General features: G+C 32.7%; 2 protein-coding genes across 2 annotated transcripts; one reads left to right on the forward strand and one right to left on the reverse strand.

Moving 5' to 3' along the window:
- The first annotated feature begins 372 nt into the window (after positions 1 to 372).
- LOC137837552 (ABC transporter C family member 10) lies at positions 373 to 6,426 on the forward strand. Its single transcript, XM_068646571.2, has 11 exons — positions 373 to 2,659; positions 2,845 to 3,165; positions 3,249 to 3,335; positions 3,526 to 4,113; positions 4,196 to 4,360; positions 4,495 to 4,789; positions 4,911 to 5,125; positions 5,205 to 5,510; positions 5,583 to 5,646; positions 5,730 to 5,969; positions 6,117 to 6,426. Exons 1-11 carry the CDS (start codon positions 575 to 577, stop codon positions 6,227 to 6,229), a joined length of 4,479 nt encoding a protein of 1,492 aa, XP_068502672.1. The 5' UTR covers positions 373 to 574; the 3' UTR covers positions 6,230 to 6,426.
- A 13,370-nt stretch (positions 6,427 to 19,796) lies between these two features.
- On the reverse strand, positions 19,797 to 20,342 carry LOC137838714 (uncharacterized). The gene has a single exon (XM_068647944.1). It carries the CDS (start codon positions 20,340 to 20,342, stop codon positions 19,797 to 19,799), a length of 546 nt encoding a protein of 181 aa, XP_068504045.1.
- Positions 20,343 to 23,732: the final 3,390 nt, after the last annotated feature.

Consider the following 23,732-nt stretch of genomic DNA (forward strand, 5'->3'; position numbering starts at 1 on the left):
CTCTTCGGAAAATATAATCTACATGATTTAGAGTCTAACATCACACTTATAATTATTGGAAACAGGATCACTATGAGTTTTTGCATTCACCAGTCCTACCCAAGTAGCTATATTCAATCTCTTTACACTAATTTATTTTGTATTTTTATGATGAATTAAAGTCTGTCCGATTTGATTTTCTTTTACGTACCATGATAAGTAAAGTGTCCCTGCAGTAGAATTGAATATACATGTAAATATTTGCGGCCATTCAAACTTAGCTGCTGCTCTTCCCTTTGGCGGGTGCATATGCAACTTGGTTTTCAAAAACTAACTGTTATGTAGGTTTAGAATTAGCTATTTTGTTCAGCATATAATATTTTAGTTTTTCTTTTCAGATGTAGAGGTGAACATAAAAAAAGTAAATTAGTTATTCAACCTTTAGGAGTTGGTTTGATGTTAACCAAATTTGACCGAGACTTTTGACTATGGCTTTGTTGTTCATTTTTACCATTGAGGACCCCTTTCTGGATTCAACTTTTCTTTCTAATTTTTAGGACAATGCTTTCTTAATTAAAGCATACTTTATTCCTTCATGACAGAGTTTAAGCATCAAAGAGAACATACAATGATGAAGGAATTTTGGAGCATGTTTTGTGCAGAAGCTGATTGTCCTGGGACTAGAGGAAAGCAACCCTTTTGTTTTGATTTGAAGATTTTGAAAAATCCTTCTTCGTGCTTCAACCAGTTCTTGATCTTTTTCTTTGATGTGTCAGTGCTGGCCATGCTGGCATTGATTATGATCCAGAAGTACTTGTTCAGACCATTTCAGGGTATGTTTCAGATGGGAAGATATTCAAACTTGCAGAAAATTTCTTCCATAACCAATGCATCTCTGGGGTTGTTGTATTTGTGCTTAGGCATTTGGATTTTAGAGGAGAACTTAAGGAAGAGTCACACTCTTCTTCCACTTAATGAGTGGCTGTTAGAACTTTTTGAAGGATTCAGATGGTTCTTAGTAGGCTTAAGTGTAAGTCTTAAGTTGAAACAACTTCCAAGATCATGGTTGTGGTTGTTTACACTTATTACACTATTTGTTTCGAGTATTTTCTGTGTTTTATCTGTGTCTTATGCAATTAATATCAGAGAACTGCACTTCAAGGAAGCTTTAGATGTTCTATCTTTTCCAGGAGCAGTTTTACTACTCTTGTGCACTTATAAAGCATCTAAACGTGAAGACAATGCTACAAGAATTGATGAAGACTTTTATGACTCTTTAAACTGCCACTTTAATGAAGTTGATCCTTATAACTACGTAACCCCATTTGCTAAAGCTGGATTCCTTAGTAGGATGTCATTTTGGTGGTTGAATCCATTGATGAAAATCGGTCAAGAGAAAACACTTCAGGATGAGGATATGCCAAAGTTACCAGAATCGGATCGAGCAGAACTTTGCTACTTGTCATTTTTAGAACAATTGAACAAGCAAAAAGATAAAGAATCATTGCCACAATCATCAATTTTGTGGGCAATAATTTTGTGCCACAGGAAAGATATTTTGATGTCCGGATTGTTTGCATTGCTCAAGGTACTCACTGTATGTACTGGTCCTGTACTTTTGAATGCTTTTATATCGATTGCTGAGGGTAATGGCAATTTCAAATATGAGGGTTATGTATTGGTCATATCACTATTCATCATAAAGATCGTAGAGTCCCTTTCACAAAGGCAATGGTATTTTCACACTAGGCTTGTTGGGATGAAAGTTAGGTCACTACTCACAGCTTCCATCTATAAAAAAATATTGAGGTTGTCAAGTGCAGCTAAATTGACTCACTCTGGTGGTGAGATAATGAATTATGTGACTGTGGATGCTTACAGAATTGGAGAATTCCCATTTTGGTTTCACCAGACATGGACAACAAGCCTCCAACTATGTATTGCACTTGTAATACTTTTTCGTGCTATTGGCCTAGCAACAATTGCCTCATTGGTGGTGATAGTTCTCACTGTGCTTTGCAATACTCCTCTAGCAAAGATGCAACATCAGTTTCAGACTAAACTCGTGGTGGCACAAGATAAGAGATTGAAGGTTAGTTCTGAGGCTCTTGTGAATATGAAAGTTCTGAAGCTATATGCCTGGGACACCCATTTTAAAAATGCTATTGAAAGATTAAGAAATATGGAACTGAAATTTTTAGGTGCAGTGCAACTGATAAAGGCATACAACATCATTTTATTTTGGACCTCACCTGTTTTGGTGTCTTCTGCTTCTTTTGGTGCATGCTACTTTTTGAACGTTCCTTTACATGCAAACAATGTTTTCACTTTTGTGGCAACTTTACGCCTGGTGCAAGAACCAATTGCAGCCATACCAGATGTTGTTGGGGTAGTCATTCAAGCAAAAGTCGCATTTGCCAGGATTGTTAATTTCCTTGAGGCATCTGAATTACAAAGTGCAAAATTCAGGAATAGGTGTTTTGATGATAGTAATAAAGGCCCAATTTCAATAAAATCTGCTGACTTTTCATGGGAAGGCAATGTATCAAAGTCAACACTGAGGAACATAAACTTGGAGATTAGACATGGGCAGAAGTTGGCAATTTGTGGAGAAATTGGTTCAGGAAAATCAACCCTCTTAACAACAATTCTCTGTGAAGTTCCTGTGACAAAGGGAACTGTAAGCTTTTATTCCCTTTTTGCTCATAGAATACAATACATAACATTTTCTTGGCAAATATATTTCTACTTTATAATGAATTATTATATTTAGCACATGAATTCCACTTATTGTAGTGAACTTTTTCTGTCCTCTCTTTTAGCTGTGTTGCTAAGAGGATTTTTATCCTCTCTTTTGAATTGCAGATACAAGTTTATGGAAAGTTTGCATATGTTTCTCAAACAGCATGGATACAAACAGGAACAATACGGGAAAATATTTTGTTTGGATCTGATTTGGATGCTCCGAGATATCAAGAAACACTTCGTAGATCATCACTACTAAAGGATTTGGAGCTTTTCCCCCACGGAGATCTCACACAAATAGGTGAGAGAGGAGTTAACTTGAGTGGAGGTCAAAAGCAGCGAATTCAACTTGCACGTGCACTTTATCAGAATGCTGATGTGTATCTTTTGGATGATCCATTTAGTGCTGTTGATGCACATACTGCCACAAATTTGTTTAATGTAATGTCAGCTTCCTTACTTCACATTCTACATTTATGTGTTATTAGCCATTTCTTACTCAAAATGACTTTGAAACTTGGCAGGAATACATCATGAATGGTCTTAAAGAGAAAACTGTTTTGCTCGTTACTCATCAAGTTGACTTTCTACCAGCGTTTGATTCTGTTTTGGTAATTCGTTAACCTTTAAGGCGTTGGTTATGTCATTGTTCATTCTTTAGTATGTTTCATATAACTAGTGATTGTAAATTAATAATGAATTTGAAGTTAGTGATTTATTTTTTTTATTCATTAGGCTCTATATCCTTCCTATTTCCCTTGCTTTTACTTTTAGACTGAATTTTCTTCTTTGCTTTCACAGTTGATGTCAAATGGGAAAATCCTAGAAGTTGCCCCTTATCATCATTTGTTGACGTCAAGCCGAGAATTCCAATATCTTGTTAATGCTCACAATGAAACTGCAGGTTCTGACAACCTTATGAATGTTTTTTCTTCCCAGAGGCATTCAACTTCTGTCAGAGAGAATACACAAGCTTTCATGGAGAAGCAGTTAAAAGCAACAAATGAAAATCAGTTAATAAAGGAAGAAGAGAGAGAGATAGGAAACACAGGGTTGAAACCGTACTTGCAATATTTGAATGGGAAGAAAGGTTATGCATACTTCTTTATGGCTTCTTTTTGTCACCTCATGTTTGTCATTTGCCAGATACTGCAAAACTCATGGATGGCTGCAAATGTTGACAATACCCAAGTCAGCACATTGCGGTTGATTGTAGTTTACTTCTTTATTGGGGTTGCTTCTATAATTTTCTTGTTGACCAGAACTCTGCTTGTAGTTGCCTTTGGTATTCAATCATCAACATATTTTTTTGTACAGTTACTGAACACCCTTTTTCGTGCACCAATGTCCTTTTATGATTGTACACCATTGGGAAGGATACTTAGCAGGGTAAGGATTATACAAGTCACTTTCCTTGCATGATTTTAATGCTAGTAATACTATAATAGTATTGTGATTATCATTTCCTCAGGTCTCATCAGATCTAAGCATTATGGATCTTGATATACCTTTTATCCTAAGTTTCACCGTGGTAGGTGCTATATACTTATGTTCTAATCTCACAGTCCTAGCAATTGTCTCTTGGCAAGTCGTGGTTGTCTCCTTACCGATGGTTTATGCTGCAATTCACTTGCAGGTAACAAATTCGTCTTTGAAAATATTGTCATACAGAAATTGTGTCCTTTATTTTGATAGCATTGAAAAAACAATCTATTTAACTAAATAATCCTCATTATCCAAAGTACCTAAGGTATTTCTTTCTAAAACCAGAGATACTATTTTTCCACTGCAAAAGAATTGATGCGCGTGAATGGCACAACAAAATCATTTGTAGCTAATCATATAACTGAAACAACTGCTGGAGCTGTGACAATAAGAGCTTTTGAGGAAGAAGATCGCTTTTTCAAGAAGAATCTTGATCTAATTGATATCAATGCCAGTCCCTTCTTTCATAGTTTTGCCTCAAATGAGTGGTTGATCCAAAGATTAGAAATAATTAGTGCATTACTTCTTACCTCTGCAGCACTGTGCATGGTTATGCTTCCACCAGGAACTTTCAGCTCTGGTGAGACTTTGATTCCTTGTTACATGTCAAATTTGATGGCTTTGGCTTTGAGAATTACAATCATCACAAATTACATGCTTTTATCTTATACCGTATCTTAATTTCAATATTTTTTTTCCAGGATTGGTTGGCTTGACTCTCTCTTATGGCTTTACCTTAAATGCTTCCTTAGTATTTTTAATTCAAAGTCAATGCAGTCTAGAAAATTACATAGTATCCGTAGAGAGGCTAAATCAATATATGCATATACCAAGTGAGGCACCAGAAGTAATAGAAGGAAATCGTCCTCCTTCAAATTGGCCAGTTGCTGGTAAAGTAGAACTAAATGACTTGCAGGTAATTGGTACTTACTTAAAATGTGAATCATAATGTTCAGAAAAATGGTAATTGAAATGAACAATTTATACCAAGACAGGTACGATACAGGCCATATGGAGCTCTTATACTCCATGGAATCACATGCACATTCAAAGCAGGACACAAGATTGGAATCGTTGGAAGGACAGGCAGTGGGAAGTCCACTCTTATTAGTGCTTTATTTCGTCTTGTGGAGCCAGCAGGTGGAAAAATTGTGGTTGATGGCATAGACATATCTTCTATTGGCCTTCATGATTTGAGATCACGTTTTGGAGTTATACCTCAGGATCCTACCCTTTTTAATGGAACTGTCAGATATAATTTGGACCCTTTATCTCAATACTCTGATCAACAAATATGGGAGGTAAAACCAACTACATTCTATTTATCCTTGCTTTGCATTGCAAGCGTATCATAGTTGTTGCTCAATATGAAGGTTCTTGGGAAGTGTCAGCTGCGTGAAGTTGTACAAGAGAAAGAGGAGGGACTAAACTCCTCAGGTACACTTTCATCATTAAATGGTAACTAACTATGTCACAAGTTATTTTGTCCTAGTTAATAATTGTAACAATTTGTTACACAGTTGTTGAAGATGGATCAAACTGGAGCATGGGACAAAGGCAATTATTTTGTTTGGGGCGTGCGCTGTTAAGGAGAAGTAGGATATTGGTGTTGGATGAAGCCACTGCTTCTATTGACAATGCTACTGATTTGATTCTGCAGAAAACCATTAGGACTGAGTTTGCAGATTGTACAGTGATCACAGTAGCACACAGAATACCAACCGTGATGGATTGCAGTATGGTTCTTTCAATTAGTGATGGTAAATTTCATTTTGAGAACCTCTTTATTTCTTCCAACAAACCTTTTACAAAGAGTGCAAATAGAAGAGTTTATATGTTCCTAACTACAATTTTATCCATACCACTTTATTTATTTTCTTCAACGATTGAAATACTTCCATTGACAGGAAAATTGATGGAGTACGATGAACCAGTTAACTTGATGAACAAAGAAGGATCGCTATTCAAGCAGCTTATCAAGGAATACTGGTCTCATTTTCATTCTGCAGAATCATATTGATACTGCAAAATCTATTTTCCTTTGACAACATTACTATCTATCTTTTAGGCTTTGTTTGGATTAGAAAGTGTGGGGAAGTGGAAAGTTAAGGGTGTGGAGGAGTGAAAGTGTGAAGAAAGTTGAGGGTGTTTGGATTGAGGTATCTTAGAATGGATGTGTGAGAAAAGTTTATTGAAATATGTGAGTCATGTTATGGTTGTAAGGATATTTTGAATTATTTTTAATTATGCAAATGGTAAGATTACAAATTTACCTTTGTATATATATAAAAAAGAAATAAATGATAATTATTTTTGTGTACATTATATTTAATTAAAAGAAATTAAAGTTTTAATTATAAACAAAAGAAAAAATAATTTAAAATTCAAATAAATAAATAAATAATTTTTTATATTTAAATATAATTTTATATTTTCATTTTATTAATTTAAAAAAAAAATTTAGTTAAGTTAATTTATTTATATAATTTTAATATTATTTATGTTTCTTTAAATTATGTTATTTATATATAGTTGCAAAATTATTATTAATAAGGATTTTCATTATTATCATTAACAAAATTAATATATTTTAAAAAGTAAATGGTTATTTAGAACATAGCATGAATATTAAGTAGTTGTCAAAATATATAATATAAAGTTATTAAATTTGATCTGGAAAGAGATAAACACGTGTTAATTTGTTTCTAAATAATAATAACAATAACAATAACAATTCACTAATGTTCAACATGAAAATTAGAAATGAAAATAACAATGATAATAACATAATGATAACAAAATCAATGGTCTTGATGACGTCGAATGTCATTCAGAGTATCCTCAATTCGGTCTATCCTTTTAATGCGGGTATTCATGTTTTTTATCCCGGAAAAAAATTGGGTTAACAATTCAGTTTAATTAGGGATTGTCGGCTCAGGTTGACCACCTTCAACATCTTGTTCTAGCAATTGATCATCTTCTTCGTCGGACTAGTGAGGCCTACCAAGTTGCCATATGCCATTGACCTAGAATATATTTAATTTGGTCATACTCTTTTTCCCAAAGTAATGATTCCATCCTAGCATTATTGCTTGTTCATTCGACAAGTCGAAGTCATACACCTGCAAGATCCTCATTATCAAATTTGCATATGGGAGAGACATGTTGTTATCCCGACATTTGATAATGTGTTGTATGATGTAATGAGGTCAATTAATCATTACATTATTTTTTATTAACCACAACATGAAAATATCTTCATTCAGTAGTTGTGCGAAGTTGCTTTCACGAGGGCACAAAATATGCACTCATGTGTAATGCAATAGTCGGTCATTCATTTTCAGACTACTGGCATTTCTGACATTTTGACTTTGAAGATCTTCACGAATCATGGACGATAATGTCAGTGCTCGATCAAAATTCACTTCCTCAGGTATCGTCCCAGGGGTTAACTTAAGACCGTCACACCTGAGATGAGCAATGTTCATCCAATCCATTTTTTTAATGTGTATCATCCTTCCATAAATCTCAATGGCAAGGTGACCAAGAGGTGTGATATTTACATTTGTATAAAATACTTTTACCAAGTCCTCATAATATGGAAGATTAATTCCAAGGAAAGGTGGTAAACCTTGGATATTCAGAAGGTTTAGGAATTCAAATCCTGGAGCAACAAAAAATGGAGTATGCATAACTTTTGGTGGTAATATTGGTCTTGCGTGAAGCCTTTTTTCAAACACCACCATTTGACGTCTTGTACTAAAGTATCTTGAATAATCAAGAACTTGTTCAATCCTTGTTGGTGGCTGAGGAGGAATGACAACATTTTCTGCTGGAGTTTTACCCTTATGGGTTCTCTTACTTTCTGGAATGATGATGTCATGTATAATGCAATTACTACAATATATAAGTAAACAAAAGTTAACATATTATCATAAACATAATGGTAGGTGTTATCAAAAACAATAGTTCAACTTCACAAAGAAAATATTACATGCCAATAAATTGTTCAAAAAAATTAAAACTATTTACATATATTATTAAAAATTCAAATTTCTTCTCTAACTTTTTTTTAATTACTACAACATTTTTTAAAATCTTTTTAATTCTAAGATTAATAATTTATGTAAAAATTAAAAACAAACAGTAAACATTAAAACTTTCCATTTCCATTCTGTAAAAGTATTTTCTTTAAATAAATAAATCTAGTTTTTTATAAAAAATTAAATCTTCAAAAAATAAAAACTATCTACACTTATTATTAAAAATTCAAATTTCTTCTCTAACTTTTTCTGTCTTTTTTAATTACTACAATTTTTTTATAATATTTTTAATAATAATATTTTTAAAATACATATTCATATCTATAATATCAATTCATCTCACACAAAAAAAAATATTGATATTTTATCAAATTCTTTCCTTCCAATATACAATTACATAAACCACTTATCACAATAATTAATTTACTAATATAATTAATAAACTTCTCCTAAATATTGACACATAAAATTACAAACTAATTAACATGAATAACTACTTTAAAATCATTTAAATAGATTAAATTCCAAAAATAATAGACATCCAAACACAATTTAAACATAAATAAAACATACATTTAAAAAAAATCACACATACCTCAAGAGAGCATAACAAAATCACAACACAATGCAACTGTCACCAAGATCAAAGTGTGCCTAAAAAAATATTAAAAAAAAATATCAAAAAATCAAAAATCTGGAAAACCATGAACATAATCGATTATCAGGTGCCTTATAAAAATCACATAATCGATTATCCAAAAAATAAGCAACGCATAATCGACTTCGCTTGTAGTTCAAAATCATACATAATCGATTATGCTCACAGATAATCGATTATGTTCAAAATAACACTGCTCCAGTAATCGATTATGCTTGCCAAAAAATCTCAGATAACCGATTATGTATCGAGCATAATCGATTATCAATTGTTTTTTAACTACATAATTGATTATGTAGTGCGTTCTTATGAAATGATAATCAGTTATGCATGAAACTTAAATGAAAAAAGCGTAACCTCAGGCCAAACATGAACTACCAAACTCACTCTCCTACCTCTATGCTTACTGAAGACCCTCTCTAAGCACCCTATATCAATGGAACTCTATGTGGGAAGGCTACACACAAATGTGGTGCTTGCTTACCTTCAAAGCCTCTTATATACACTCGAGCATCACAATTATGATGCACCTACTCTCTCACCAACACACTACTGCACTCATTTTTGTAGGAAGTAATTGAAGGAAATAAGAGAAGACAAAAGGTTGTAGAATTAGATTGAAGGTAATTGCACAAGATTGCAAAACTGTTGAGTTGATCTCATTCATTTGATTTACTTCAATAATATATATAATAAAATTACAATTACTGGAAGCTATAAAATAGGAATAATAACCAGCCTATAAACTGACCATTAATGCAATAATAACGGTATAATAGTTTAAGGGTAATAAAATCAAAATTAATAATAATAAAATCAAAATTAATAACCAACATTCTTCCTTAATTCTGATTTGGAATAACCTTCATTCCCAACATATCTCTTAACTTTATGAAAATCTGCAATATGATCTTCTGATTTGCAGTATTCCAATCATGTTCTTCCAAACTTGGTCTCGCAGGAAGTGATATCGAATATCAATGTGTTTACTTATTTGATGAAAAACTGGATTCTCTACAAGATTAATTGCAGAGACATTGCCAACATAAATCTTAATTGAAATATTTAGATTAAAACCAATTTGAGTCATGATATTGTTTTTCTCAATCGCCATCAATTCTTTATTCATAGCCTCTTGCCATTTGGGGTGTTGAATGGCATCTACAAGTCTCACAGGTTCTGATTCTGCAAGAAAAGCAAAGTGAATTAAATCTCCATTGTCATCAACTTCATCATCAAGATTTACTTCACAATCTTGAAGGTGTACAGGTTGTCGTTGCTGCTTTCTTGGTCGCTCCATCATAGTTGCAATTGGAGTTGCAACTTCAGGTTGAACTGCAGGTGCTTCAAGAGTGACTCCATCTTCCACATCATCATTCAAAACATAAATATATCATTTTTTTGAATCCACTTCAGTTGCTGCATTCCATTGCCATTCCTCATCTTCAGCAAATATAACATCATGACTAACAATCACCTTCTTTGTCATTGGATTGTACAGTTTGTATCCCTCATGCTTATATCCAATGAAAATGGTCTTCACTGCCTTATCATCCAACTTCGATCTTGATGCCTTGGGGACATGAGCATAAGTAATTGACCCAAATACCTTCAAGTTTTGCACATTGGGTTTGAATCCACTCCATGCCTCAATCGGAGTTGTGTTAGGAACACTCCGAGTGGGTGATTCGTTTATCAAATATACCACACATGTTACGGCCTCAGCCCAAAAATAATTTGGCATACCTTTCGCTTTAAGCATGCTTCTCATGTCCATGATTGTTCTATTCTTTATCTCAGCAACTTCGTTGTGTTGAGGTGTGTAGGGACAGGTTATGTTATGCTGCAACCCAAGTTCTTCATAGTGTCTCTTGAACTCATTAGACTTGTACTCACCCCCTCCATCACTACGCACCATCTTAATTTTTCTGTCACTCTGTCTCTCAACAAATGCTTTAAATATTTTAAAGCAGTGGAATACCTCATCCTTGCTTTTCATTAGATAAATCCAGGTTTTTCTTGGAAAACCATCAATAAAGGTTAAAAAATACTTATTACCTCCAATTGATGATATGTTCATTGGGCCACAAACATCTGTATGAACAAGCTCCAAAGGAAATTTAGCATGCCTAGGCTCCTTAACAAATGGTATCATGTTATTTTTTCCAAAAATGCAAGCCTCACACAATTGATCAGGGTGATGAATATGGGGTAAACCATTCACTAAATTTCGTTTGAAGAGATTTTCCAAACTTTGAAAATTTAAGTGTCCAAAGCATAAATGCCACAACCACGATTTATTATTCATTATTCACTATTGCATTCAAGCACTTGAAATCACCCATATGAAAATCTACTGGAAAGATGTGGTTTTTGATAAAAAGGTTTTAAGAATCAAACTACCTTTTTTTTTTATCAAAAATTGATAATTTATTTTCAACAATGTGCATCACGTAACCCTTTTCAGCCAGCTGTCCCATACTCAACAAATTACTTTTCATATCAGGTACATAGAAAACATCATAGACGTACCTGTGATCACCATTCTTCAATGTGATAAGAATTCGCCTTTTTCCAGTCACCGGAACGAACTTGCCATCACCGAATTTCACTTTTGTGCGAAATGAGTCATGCAAATCTGCAAACAACTCCTTCTTACCACACATATGATTTGTGCAACCTGTATCCAAATACTAAGTCTGATTGTTTGGAGTTTCATTTGATGTGGTTGCCATTAGTACTGCATGATCCTCTTCATCTTGTTCGTGATTACTATCTTCTTGAGCACAATTGGCAACATGATTATCACCTTTTGATCTGCACTCATTTGTATAATGGTCGCATTTATGACAATTATAACACTCAATATTTGATTTATTATAAATGCCTCCTCGTCCTCTGCGACCACGTTCCCCGTGCCAAGAGTTATTTGAACTTGGATTGTGATTGGAACCAGTGTTGTTTTGCTCAATGCCTCCATGGTTCTGGCCACCACGACCTTTACTACAATAAGTACCATGTTTATGATAGGAGCTACCAATTGAGGCTTGTTCTTGTAAAGCCTGTTCAATTGGTTTTTCAATCTTATTGTCATTCATCCGCTGCTCATGCACTCGTAGGGAACCAGACAATAATCTTACTGTCATTTTTAAAATGTCATTGGCCTCTTCAATTGCGGCAACAACATGTTCAAATTTGGGAGTTAAAGATCTCAAAATCTTCTCCACCTTTGTCTGCTCCGAATGTGTTTTACCATTGGTCTTCATCTAATTTGTTAAGGCAAGAACTTTATTTATATAGACATCAACAATCTCTGTGGTTTCCATCTGCTGCAGTTCATATTGGCGTCTTAGGGTTTGAAGACGCACCCTCTTGATCTTGTCATCACCTTTATAATTGGTTGACAAAATTTTCCAAATCTCACTGACAGTTGTTGCTTCTTCTATCTGCTCAAACGTCTCGTCATTCATCCCTTGATGGATGAGATACAAAACCTTATTGTCCTTCTTCTTCTGATCACAATGCGCTACTCGTTGCGCTTCAGTTGCATTAGCAGCTAATGCAAACACTCCACTCTCAACGACATCCCATAACTCATGATAATAAAAAAAAACTCTCATTTGCACACACCACCGATTGTAATTTTTTCCATCAAGGATAGAGACTGATAATTGGGTAGAATTCATGATAACATACTGGCTCTTGATACCAGTTGTAGGAACTAATTGAAGGAAATAAGAGAGGACAAAAGGTTGTAGAAATTGATTAAAGGTAATTGCACAAGATTGCAAAACTGTTGAGCTGATCTCATTCATTTGATTTACTTCAATAATATATAGAATAAAATTACAATTACTATAAGCTATAAAATAGGAATACTAACTGCCCTATAAACGCAATAATAACGGTATAATAGTTTAAGGGTAATAAAATCAGAATTAATAACCAACAATTTTCATTCAAATTGGTCAAAGAGATTCTTGAAACAAAGTCAGGAATCTCATGCGCACTGAGTGGTCACGGTGTGTTGTGGTGCTTCTCCATGCAAAAGCAAACGTAACTCTGCAACGTTAATAAAGTGAAGGGCACCATGATCATTGACTAAATCCTGCGTGGCTTTCATTGCTATTCACTCTCCTTTTTCTTCATATTTGAGAGCAACCTTAATACATTCTCCTTTCCACTCACTCTCACCCTCCCCTCCCCTCCCATAGAATCAAATGGGGTGTAAATTTTATCAATAAGTCAATAAAGTGTGCTAAGATGTTAAATATGTGATAAGGAATTGGAGGAATGAAAAGAAACAGTGCAAAAGTATTTGATTGTTAGATTAGAGTTGTATATGAGCTAGATTGAAAGAAAATCGTACGAAGTTGTCGAATAAGAAAATAAAACTGTACAAATTAAATAAACATTTTTTAGTAAATTAAAATGAATGTATCAATAAATTAATTTGTAAAAATTTCTGATTTATCTTCTTCAAAACAAAACATTTTAATTTATAAATAAACCAATTTCAATTAATTTATGGAAAGTGTGTCTTATTTTTCTTTTAAAATTTAATGAAAAAATTATCCACATAAAATGTAACTGACTATAAGTGTTTCGAGAGCAGCTGACTACAATGAACTCAGTGAGATTAGTAAATAAGCACTTTTAAACATTTTATACTATAAATCAATATTAAAAGTAAGCGTGTGTATGACTTAATTGTCATTAAAATTTACAAACTTACCCTATCTTTTTGTTACAATAACAAAACTAATTTGATGGTCAACATTAGTGTTTGCTTTTCGAGGTGATGGAGGTTGAGAGTGAGGGTGAATGGGTGTCACTCTTGTTTGCTTCTGAGAGGGAGAGGTTGAGGGTGAGAGTGAGTGGAAAGTTGAGGGTATTTAGAATCTTCTCATGATTCAAGAGAAATGAGTGTGGAATGAGATGAAAAGACCATGGTGCCCTTCATACAATAATATTAATAATAGAAATTATTATTAATAATAATTTTGTGTATATATATATATATATAACATAATATAATTTAAAGAATCATAAATAATATTAAAATTATCTAAATAAAATAACTTAAGTAACAAAATTAATTTAATTTAAAAATGAAAATTAATAAAATTTATATTTAATTATTTCTTTGAATTTTACATTTTTTTTCTTTTATTTATAAATGAAACTTTAAATTATTTTAATTAACTAAAATATGCACAAAATTAATAATTATTTATTCTTTTTTATATACATAAGGGTAAATTCGTAATCTTACAATTTACACTATTCAAAATAATTTAAAATACTCTTACAACCATCACACCATTCACGTATCTCAATAAACTTTCTTTACACATCCATTCTAACATACCCTAATCCAAACACACTAACTTTTTTCACACTTTCTTCTCACACTCTCATTCTCCCACACCTTCAACTTTTCACTCCCTAATCCAAACACACTATAGGGTGAGTTTTGATTAAGGGAGAGATTTGTGGGGATTTGAGGGAGTGGATGTGTGAAGATTTGAGAGGATGTGTGAGGATGTGAAATTGTTTGGATTGAGGGATGTTAGAATGGATTTATGAGGATGGTTTATTGAAATTTGTGAGTGATGTGATGGTTGGAAAAGAATTATATATTTTTTTAAAGGTGTAAAATATGAATTTACAAATTTACCCTTGTGTTTTAAAATATTTAAATAATGAAATATGAGGTATTTTTTTAAGATTTCATATTCAATTAAAAAATAAAATGATAATATTCATAATTGTAATAATTTTTAGATGGAAAATAATGAATATATGTAAAAATTGAAAATTGTTACATAGAAATAAATTATTGAAATATTCATAATTTTTAAAAATAAAATATAAAATAATTTTGCATTAAATTTAAATAATAGTAATAATTTTATAATAATTCATGAAAATAATAGTAATTATTGTATACATTTTTTATTATATATATTGTTTTTTATTATAATTTTATTTTATTATTATGTAATGTTTAATAATTTTATTTATATTCTTTTAATATTTTTTAAAAATATTTTATTTTTATTATATAATATAATATAATGAATATACTGTGTATATATAATAAGATTAATAATAATAATAATTAAAATTATTATTATTATTAATAATTAAAATTTATTATTAATAGTTAAAATTTATTATTATTAATTATTATTAATTAAGAATGGATTCTGCTTCTACATAGAGTGCATGAAAATTGGTTCCACCACAATTGGAGTATCGATTCTCCCTTCACAATAACTTACATGAGAATCGATTTTGCAAATCAACAATTACACACAACAGAATAGATTCTTCCTTCCTTATAACACCTATGAGAATCGATTCTCTATTCCTTATAACAGCTATGAGAATCGATTCTCCCTTCCTTATAACATATCTGAAAAACGATTCTCCCTTCCTTTTAACAACTATAAGAATTGATTCTCCCTTCCTTATAACAACTCTGAAAATCGGTTCTCCCTTCAGTGATATTTATTTCACTCACCTGCAGTACTTTTCTTATGCTTTCTTCTTCCTATTTCTCAACCTCATAACCTTCAACAAATCTAAGAACCTTCCACATGCACACACACCTGAAGAAATAAGGGTATTACAGTAACTTTGAATGGGTATACATGTATGCACCCTCTCATCAGTGTTAATCCTCGCATATGAGGGAAGAAAGAAAAAAAAGACTCATTCCCTCACCCGTCTGCCCACTCTCCTTTACATCAGTTGATCTCAACGTTCGAGTTACCTGCTCGCACGTCCGCTCTAAAAGTCGATCAACGGATCCAAACAATGCATTAAGGTGAACTATTGCAGATCAGAGAACTGGTGAATTCTGATTGTAAGGGTTTAAAGACTACCCCAAAATGCAGTGTGGTCATGAAGAATACAACTGAAAGTGATATCATTACTTAGATCTGCATCAGAATAGACAGTCACTGATATAACTTGAAATGCAAATTGCACATGATGTGTTAGTTTTCAGGTTTGGTGCCATTTCTCTCTGCAGTAACCAATCAAGTGAAGGAACAGGACACACTCAATTGAATGGCATTTACGAGAGATACAGACAAGTAGTTAATGAAGGTCTCTATCAACGCATCTACCATCATTGACAAATGGTTCTAAGAAAAAAAAACAAAGAGATCAATTTCCGTTTACTGATAAATACTTAACAAAAAGAACTAAAAATAATGACAAAATAATAATTAACTAAAAACATCAGTTTCAAGTATCAAGACGACGTTAAATTCCCTTTTTTCAAGTATATTAATATGAAAAAGAAGAGTTAATGCTAAATTGTAAATAGCTCGACTCAGCATCCCATCAATAATAGATTCTAAGTGAATGGAAGTTAATGTCTTAGTATTGATCCAATGAGTAGACGATATTAGTCTCGGTTAAAACTATATTAAGTTTACACAACTTGAAAAATTAACATTGACTAAGTTAACATATAAAATAATAAATTTTTATATTAATTTAAATGTAGTGTTAGTGTAACTGACATAAAAATTATATTTGATATAAATAATATTAAGAGCCTGTTTTAATAACAAATTGTAATAGAAATTTGACCTGTTTACGTAGATTAATTCCAAATCATTTTTCAACCACATAATGCAATTTCAATTACAAGTTCAGTTTGAATAAAAGCTAGGTAATAGATTGTAATAAACAACTAAATTTATAACATTATTGTTCTAACCGGTTGACTTTCTCGCCAGTTGACTCTGATGAGAAGCCCCACTTTCGATTTGTCTTTTCTGGAATTTGTTCTACGTCTTCTTGTTGTGCTGGAGCGTGGCTCCATTGAAACAGAGAGTGTTCTACCTGTCGATCACACTCCGACGATCAAGTCAGTGAGAACTTACAAAAATTAAAGAAGTATCCAGTTTCAGTCTTAGAAACAATGTACTTTTACCTGGGGTCTCAAGCCTCTTTTATAGCTTATCTCTTGTAACAACTTTCTCTCATGAATGTAATCTTAACCGAAAGCATACGTAACAGAAAAACATTATATTTATGGGCACCTTCAGTCACAGTGCTACAACAGAAAATAATTTTATCTCTACTGAAAGCATAAATTAACAACAGAAAAAAAACCTGCCAACAAGGCACCACCTTAGGCGCTAGCAGCAAGAAAATACTCTGTTTACATGGACACCCTTACTCATGGTGCAACGTTATCTTTTCACTATGCATATAACTTAATCGCTATGTGCCCTAAAACACACGCTTAGGTTAAAATATATTCTACTAATAACCTTATATTAGCATATAATAAAATTATTATTTTAATCATTCTCTAACGAACTTACTAATATAACTGGATCAAAACTCATGACCCACACTATGGGTCCAACTACCGAGATGACCTACCCACACCCGTACACCGAGCTCCGAAAACACTAAGCACTGAAAGATTTGTCCAGTACAACCACCAATTTAGATTTATATTTATAACATTTGCAACTGCTTTGAAGTTCCAATTCAAATTTCAATTTGTAATCACCAATTTGAATTATAAGATCGGGTAATAAATTAAAGGTCAATTTCAATTTCATCCAAATATTAATATAACATCTACAAATTAATTTCAATTCTAAATGAAAATTGAATTTCAATTATAATATGTAGTTCCACAATTCAATTTCAAACCATAATTAATGAAATGAAAATTTAATATCAATCATGATAATTTTAAAGCAAAATATCATTTCAATATGCCACCAGCTAATGAATTTCAAATAGAAATCAAGTTTGAAACTTTAGTAACACCTGTTATTTATGATTTCAATCTACTAAAAGTGATAATAAAATGTATGAAAACTAAGCATAAAGAAGACATCAAATAAGAAGGAAAAAAAATAAATTTTGGAAGATAAATTGAGCTAGTAGAAACATCATAATTCAATTGGAATAACATGTTAAAATAATAAAAACAAATAAAATAAATACAATATTCATATGGTAATAATGAATCAAGTAATACATAAACCAAAATTAGGGGAACTTAGAAACACAATTTTGAAGCACATTTATTCAAACACAAAGTACATGAAAGGATAATGCATTTCATTATTGATGATTAACTCAAGTCAAAGGATGATCACCAAAGTCTTCAACAAAGTGAGAGTGGACCGAACTCATACCTATTAAGGTGTCATAATGTTTTTGTTTAGTCATTAAGGCTAATTTTTTTCTTTAATTTATCCTTCAACAATGCATACTTTTGATTTGTTTCATCATCTCTTTTCTTTATTGCTTTAGCCTTTTGATTTGCTTCCAGGACTTGTTGACAAAGTTTTTCATTCTCAACTAAGTGATTAGTGGAAGGAGCTAATAATGAAGGTTGAATGAGGAATGACACTCCATGGAAAATGTTGCCAACCAAGTCTACAATTCCAAAACATCTACCTCTACTCTTGTCTCCAGCAACATTCTTCCAACATTGAAGCTTTGTTGTTGAATTTATCTGTTGAAGGTCAGAAGTTGATCCTTCATAGATATCTGATTGGATGGCTTTCAACCACTCGTGGTAGGTTTCCTAGTGGATTTTTTGGAGTTGTAATTTAAGTTGGAAATATAAATTATGTAAGCAACAATAAACCAATAACTTCCATAGGTTTAACATGCACGACCATCTACCCAAACACCCTCATTCTTGATGTGAGTGGCCTTAAATAACTCATATGGAAACAATTATCAACTTTAGATATTATCACACTAAATTGAATAAGATGTAAGGAAATGTACATAAGTCATGAATAATACTTACTAGGCCCAATGCAATGTCGATGTGTGGTTTACGGCTAGTAGAGTGCAATGCCCCACCTCGAGATGATGAATGATTCATTTTCTTTTGGATTGATTTCTATTGAACTTTTTGAAATCTCAATAATTCAAAAGACCATTTCATGCTTTTTCACCGATCCAACTAGATCAAGATATCATCTATGAACACTACCACAAACTTATCAAGAAAAGGTTTGAAGATTTGATTCATATAATCCATGAAGATAGTTGGAGCATTGGTCACACCAAATGGCATAACCAGAAATTCGTAGTGACCATACCTTGATCTAAAAGCAGTCTTCTGAACATCTTCTGCTTTCACTAAAATTTGGTGATAGCCGGAGCGCATATATATCTTATAAAAGACAACTACCTCATGCAATTGATCCAACGAATCATCAATTATAGGAAGAGAATATTTATTATTGATTGTTAACTTATTTAATTGTCTATAATCTATGCATAGACGTGATGAACCATCCTCCTTTTTTCACTAATACCATTGGAGCTCCCCATGGAGAAAACACTAGGTGGAATGAATTTTTCTCCAATAACTTATCTAGTTGTTTCTTCAATTCAACTAACTCTGTTGGTGTCATTTAGTATGGAGTAATTGACACAGGGCATGTTCCAAGTATCAAGTCTATTGCAATCCCTCTTTTAGGTTAAAGTCAAGGAATCTCATCAGAAAATACATCCATGAACTCCTGAACTACAAACATATCTTTTTGTACTTTATTAGTAACTATAGAAAAAGCCAATAGCACAAAACATTTTGCACTTTCTTGTATCTCTCTCTCAAACTGTTGAGTTGAGATAACCTGCATTTCTTCTAATTTAAGAAAAATTAACTTCTTCCGACAACAGTATATAAGGATATGATTAGCAGACAACCAATCCATTCCAAATATAACATCTAAATCTTTCAGAGGTATACAAATCATGTTGATCTTGTAATTACGCCCATCTATAATTACTTGAATCTCAACATATATAGAAGAAGTTACTATAATACCTTCTGTTGGTGTAGATACCACCAACTCAATTTCCAATTCTCAGACTGGCAACTTAAGTTTCTCAGCACAATCAAAAGATATAAAAGAATGGGTTTCCCAAAAATCAAAGAATATAGATAATTGTGTTCCAAGGATAGAACAAATATCACTAACAAGGCTATCACTCCAAAGCTTCAGCTCCACTAATTGCAAAAACTCTCTCAAATGCTCTGGGTTTCTGATTATTATCCTGTTGTACTTGCTGCATTCCACCAGAATTGGAGGTCCCAATTGGACACGACAGTCTTTTGTTGCATGACCATACCTGTGACATGTATCACATGTCACATTTGACACTAGATGAGGGAAAAATCTAACAACATGTGACCCACCGCATCTAAAACATCTGAAACTAGGTGGTGATTGAGAATTAGGTCTTCCACTACTATAAGATTGAGGTATGAAATAAAGTTTCTTTTTATCTTCATATTTAGGCATCCTTTTAGAAGGTCCTCCCACTTGAGGCTTAGCAAGTTTGCTACTATTTTTCAAACTCTTCACTACTTTTTCTTTCTCCACTAGAGCATGGAAATCTCTAATGGACATAGGAATCACCACTTATTTATGCTCTTGCTTCAACCCAAACTCAAATTTTCTATATCTTCAAGCCTCAGTCATAGTCTGGGTGTAGAATCTAGCTAGGTGTTTGAACCTAATAGCATATTCAGTGACTGAAAGATTTCCTTTTTCCAACTGCATGAATTCAATTTCTTTTGCATATCTGACGCTTCCTAGGGTGTGAGAGGATTTACTTCCTCATATTGAGTTTGCTTATAATCGAGTAGTTAATTCTACTACTTCTCACATCCCTTTTGAGGTTGTGTATGGGTTTAGTCCCCTTACACCTTTGACCTACTTCCTATTCTTGTACTTGATGAAGTGTTGTGCAAAGATGGTTTTGAGAAAGCAACTTTTATTAAAAACTTGCACCAACACATCAAGCACCAAATAGAAAGAAAGGTAGGCAAGTACATTTAACATTCAAATAAGGGGCACAAAGCTTTTATTTTTTAACCAAGGGACTAGGTTTGGCTTCGTTTGTGAAAGAACTGCTTCCTTACTCAAAGGAAATCCAAACTCCTGCCCTGTGGTGATGGTCCCTTTCAGAGCATTTGAAGGATCAATGATAATGTTTAAGAGTTAGATTTACCTGACACATACTTAGGGAGTAATTCTTTTAATGTTAGTGATCTAACTCCTTCCTCTGCAAGTGTTTCAAATTCGTGGATGAATTCTCTCCAACTTGAGGAGCATGATGGAACCTTGAGAGATAGAGCAACCACTGAGCTAGCCCAACCTTCTAGAAGGATGACCAGGAGCATGACATAGGACCCAGGGCTAGGTCAGGATCAGTCCATAGACAGTCCGTCAAAGCCTATCAATCCTCAGAGGATTACCAGAAGCAGAGTTCACATGATTAGAGTTGAGCACCAACTAGTTTCTTTACTTTTAGTTTCAGTAGATTAGGGTGTACTTAGGTAAATTGGGCTTGAGTCAAACCCAACTTCCCCTAGCTTTTAGAAACACTCTTGACTACCTCTTTTGACTCATTTTTACCATAGTTTTTAGAAGCTTGACCTAGTTTCTAGAAGCTCCCTTATCTTAGTCGCTTCCTCCTCTCTCTCTTGACTCTTGTATTTTCACCTTGAATTTTAATAATAAGAAAACTGTACTTGAGTGTTTAGTGAGTGTTTCTCCTAAATTTTGGGTCTTATCTTGTGAGAGCATACTCCAAGTGGGGACTCTTCACCACTCATTTTGGAATTCTCCATGTTTCCAAGTGGCGTGATCATTTATCATCTTCCATAAGCTTTTCTCATCTTTCTCTTTTGCTTTCTTCCATTACGCCCTTCCATTATTCCTTTTCATTTGTGTTCTTTATCTTCATTTTCTATTCGGTCATTATCTTGTTATTTGCTATCTTATTTTGTTTTCCTTTCCACCATCATTATCATTTTCACCTCTATATTATGTTTTTCTCTTTTGCTCTCTAGAAGAGAACCTTCAAACTTACTTAACCTGATGGAGGACCATCTGAAAGGACACATATTAGGCCTTTAGCTAGGGTCATGGCTAGAAGAATGGAAGAAGAAGAAGGAGTTTAGAAAACTTTATTTTAATGGAAAATTAATTTTTAACTTTTTCTTCCAAATTTCCTAGTCTTATAAATTTGTACAAAGTAGAATAAGCTTTATTTTGAGCTTTTATTTCATCCATTATCTTGGGCCATGCTTTAGGACAATTTTGCCAATTAGAGTAGGGTGTAAATAGATAAAGAAAGAGTCTAGCTAGAGTTAAAATTGGGCCTCCTTGGACCCAACTCTAGACCATCTGAAGAGTTTTTTTAGGGTTAAAGCTTGCACCTTGGCTTACCATAGCACTATAAATTCAAGTGTTAGCCCCCTTGTAAATCATATTTGAATTGATAAAGAAATGTTGCCCAAGTTGTTATCTCATTTATCTTCAAATTCTCTCAAGTTTGAACTTCTATTAGTATTTTGCTTGAATCTTCTTAGAAGTTGACATAACCTCTCTTAAGCTTCCTTATCATTCTCCATATACCAATACCTCACAGTTTCTTTAACCCATTTTAGCCACCCAATCCCACCAAATTTCGCATCCCAAAATACAAAACAAAAGACTTATAGCAATGCAAGCTAGGTTTGCATCATTTGGTATCAAAAGCTTAGGTTTTCAAGAGATAAGTTGTTCTAACTTTTGTTCTTCCATTTCCTTGTTATTCCTCATTTTTTAGAATTTCTTGAATCTATTTAAAATGTGTTTCAACCATTTAAATGTGTTTTTTTTTAGTTTAATCGGTTCAAATAGCTTGTTCTTTCTTGAACCATCTATATTGGTGTTTAGGAGTTCTGTTTTAGAGTATCTTGTGTGCTTTTAATTTTTGTTGAGTCTTCTGTCATTTTCTTTTGGAAAAAATGGTTTATGGTTGTTTCTTTTTTACTTTATGATTCATTTCTAGTTGTCTAAAGTCATGTTGTTTCCATATATGTCATAAAATCAAGTAGTCCTTTGTTTGATTTTTTGTTTCTTGTTTTTATAATGAATATCCATGTGGTTTGAGTTTTTTTTGTGCCTTTTGTGTGCTCTTATTTTTATGTTTTTGAGTCTCTTATCTTGTTATTAGATCATTAACAAGTTCATTACAGTTAGGTTTCTATTATGTCTTGAGTTTCAATTCTTTTTTTCAAATTCCTTAGGTTTCTTCTTAAATTTTGTCTTTGTTGTGAGAATTTATTCTGGGTTTGTATTTTGGTAAAAAAATCTGAACAAATTCACAAAACCCTATTGAGATGTTGTTGGTATCTAGTTAAAACAGAACGTCCAAAAACAAAATAGAAAAAAAGTTATAAATAGTAAAATTCAGGACGTTTTCAGCCCATAAAAAATCGTTTCAGTGTGGTGTTACTCTCAGTATAAAATTTACTGCACCTTATTCCTTGGGCTTTTTGACCTGAAGTTTTTACCACACCTTTCTTGATGTGTTGTGGAGTTGGGATAAAATTTTCATATTCATCTCTGCCAGTGCTAAAAAACAGTTTCAATCTTTGAATACCAGTACTGCAGTGTTTGATTTATTTCTCTCATAATACACATCTGTTTGACCTAAACTTTGTTTTGTTTGATCAAATATTGTGTTGAGATTCTCACATAAAAGTTTCATACACAAAATTTCTCTGGATGAATTTTCACAGATTTTGAAAGTTTCAGTGTCTGTTTCATTGTAGAATTTTTCTTTTGAAATCTATTCTAGTGCTATTCTTAGGTTTCCTATCTGAATGTTCACTGTTTTTGTTAGCTTTAATTGTCGATTTGTGTCTTAAAATACTCCTTGCAGTTGTCAAATTAATCCATTTGAGTTTAGCAATTTTAATTGAGTATTTCTTTATTTTTACTTGTTCGTCTCATAAGGTGAAA

Source organism: Phaseolus vulgaris, chromosome 4, assembly GCF_051622355.1.
Source record: "Phaseolus vulgaris cultivar YP4 chromosome 4, ASM5162235v1, whole genome shotgun sequence".
NCBI lineage: Eukaryota > Viridiplantae > Streptophyta > Magnoliopsida > Fabales > Fabaceae > Phaseolus > Phaseolus vulgaris.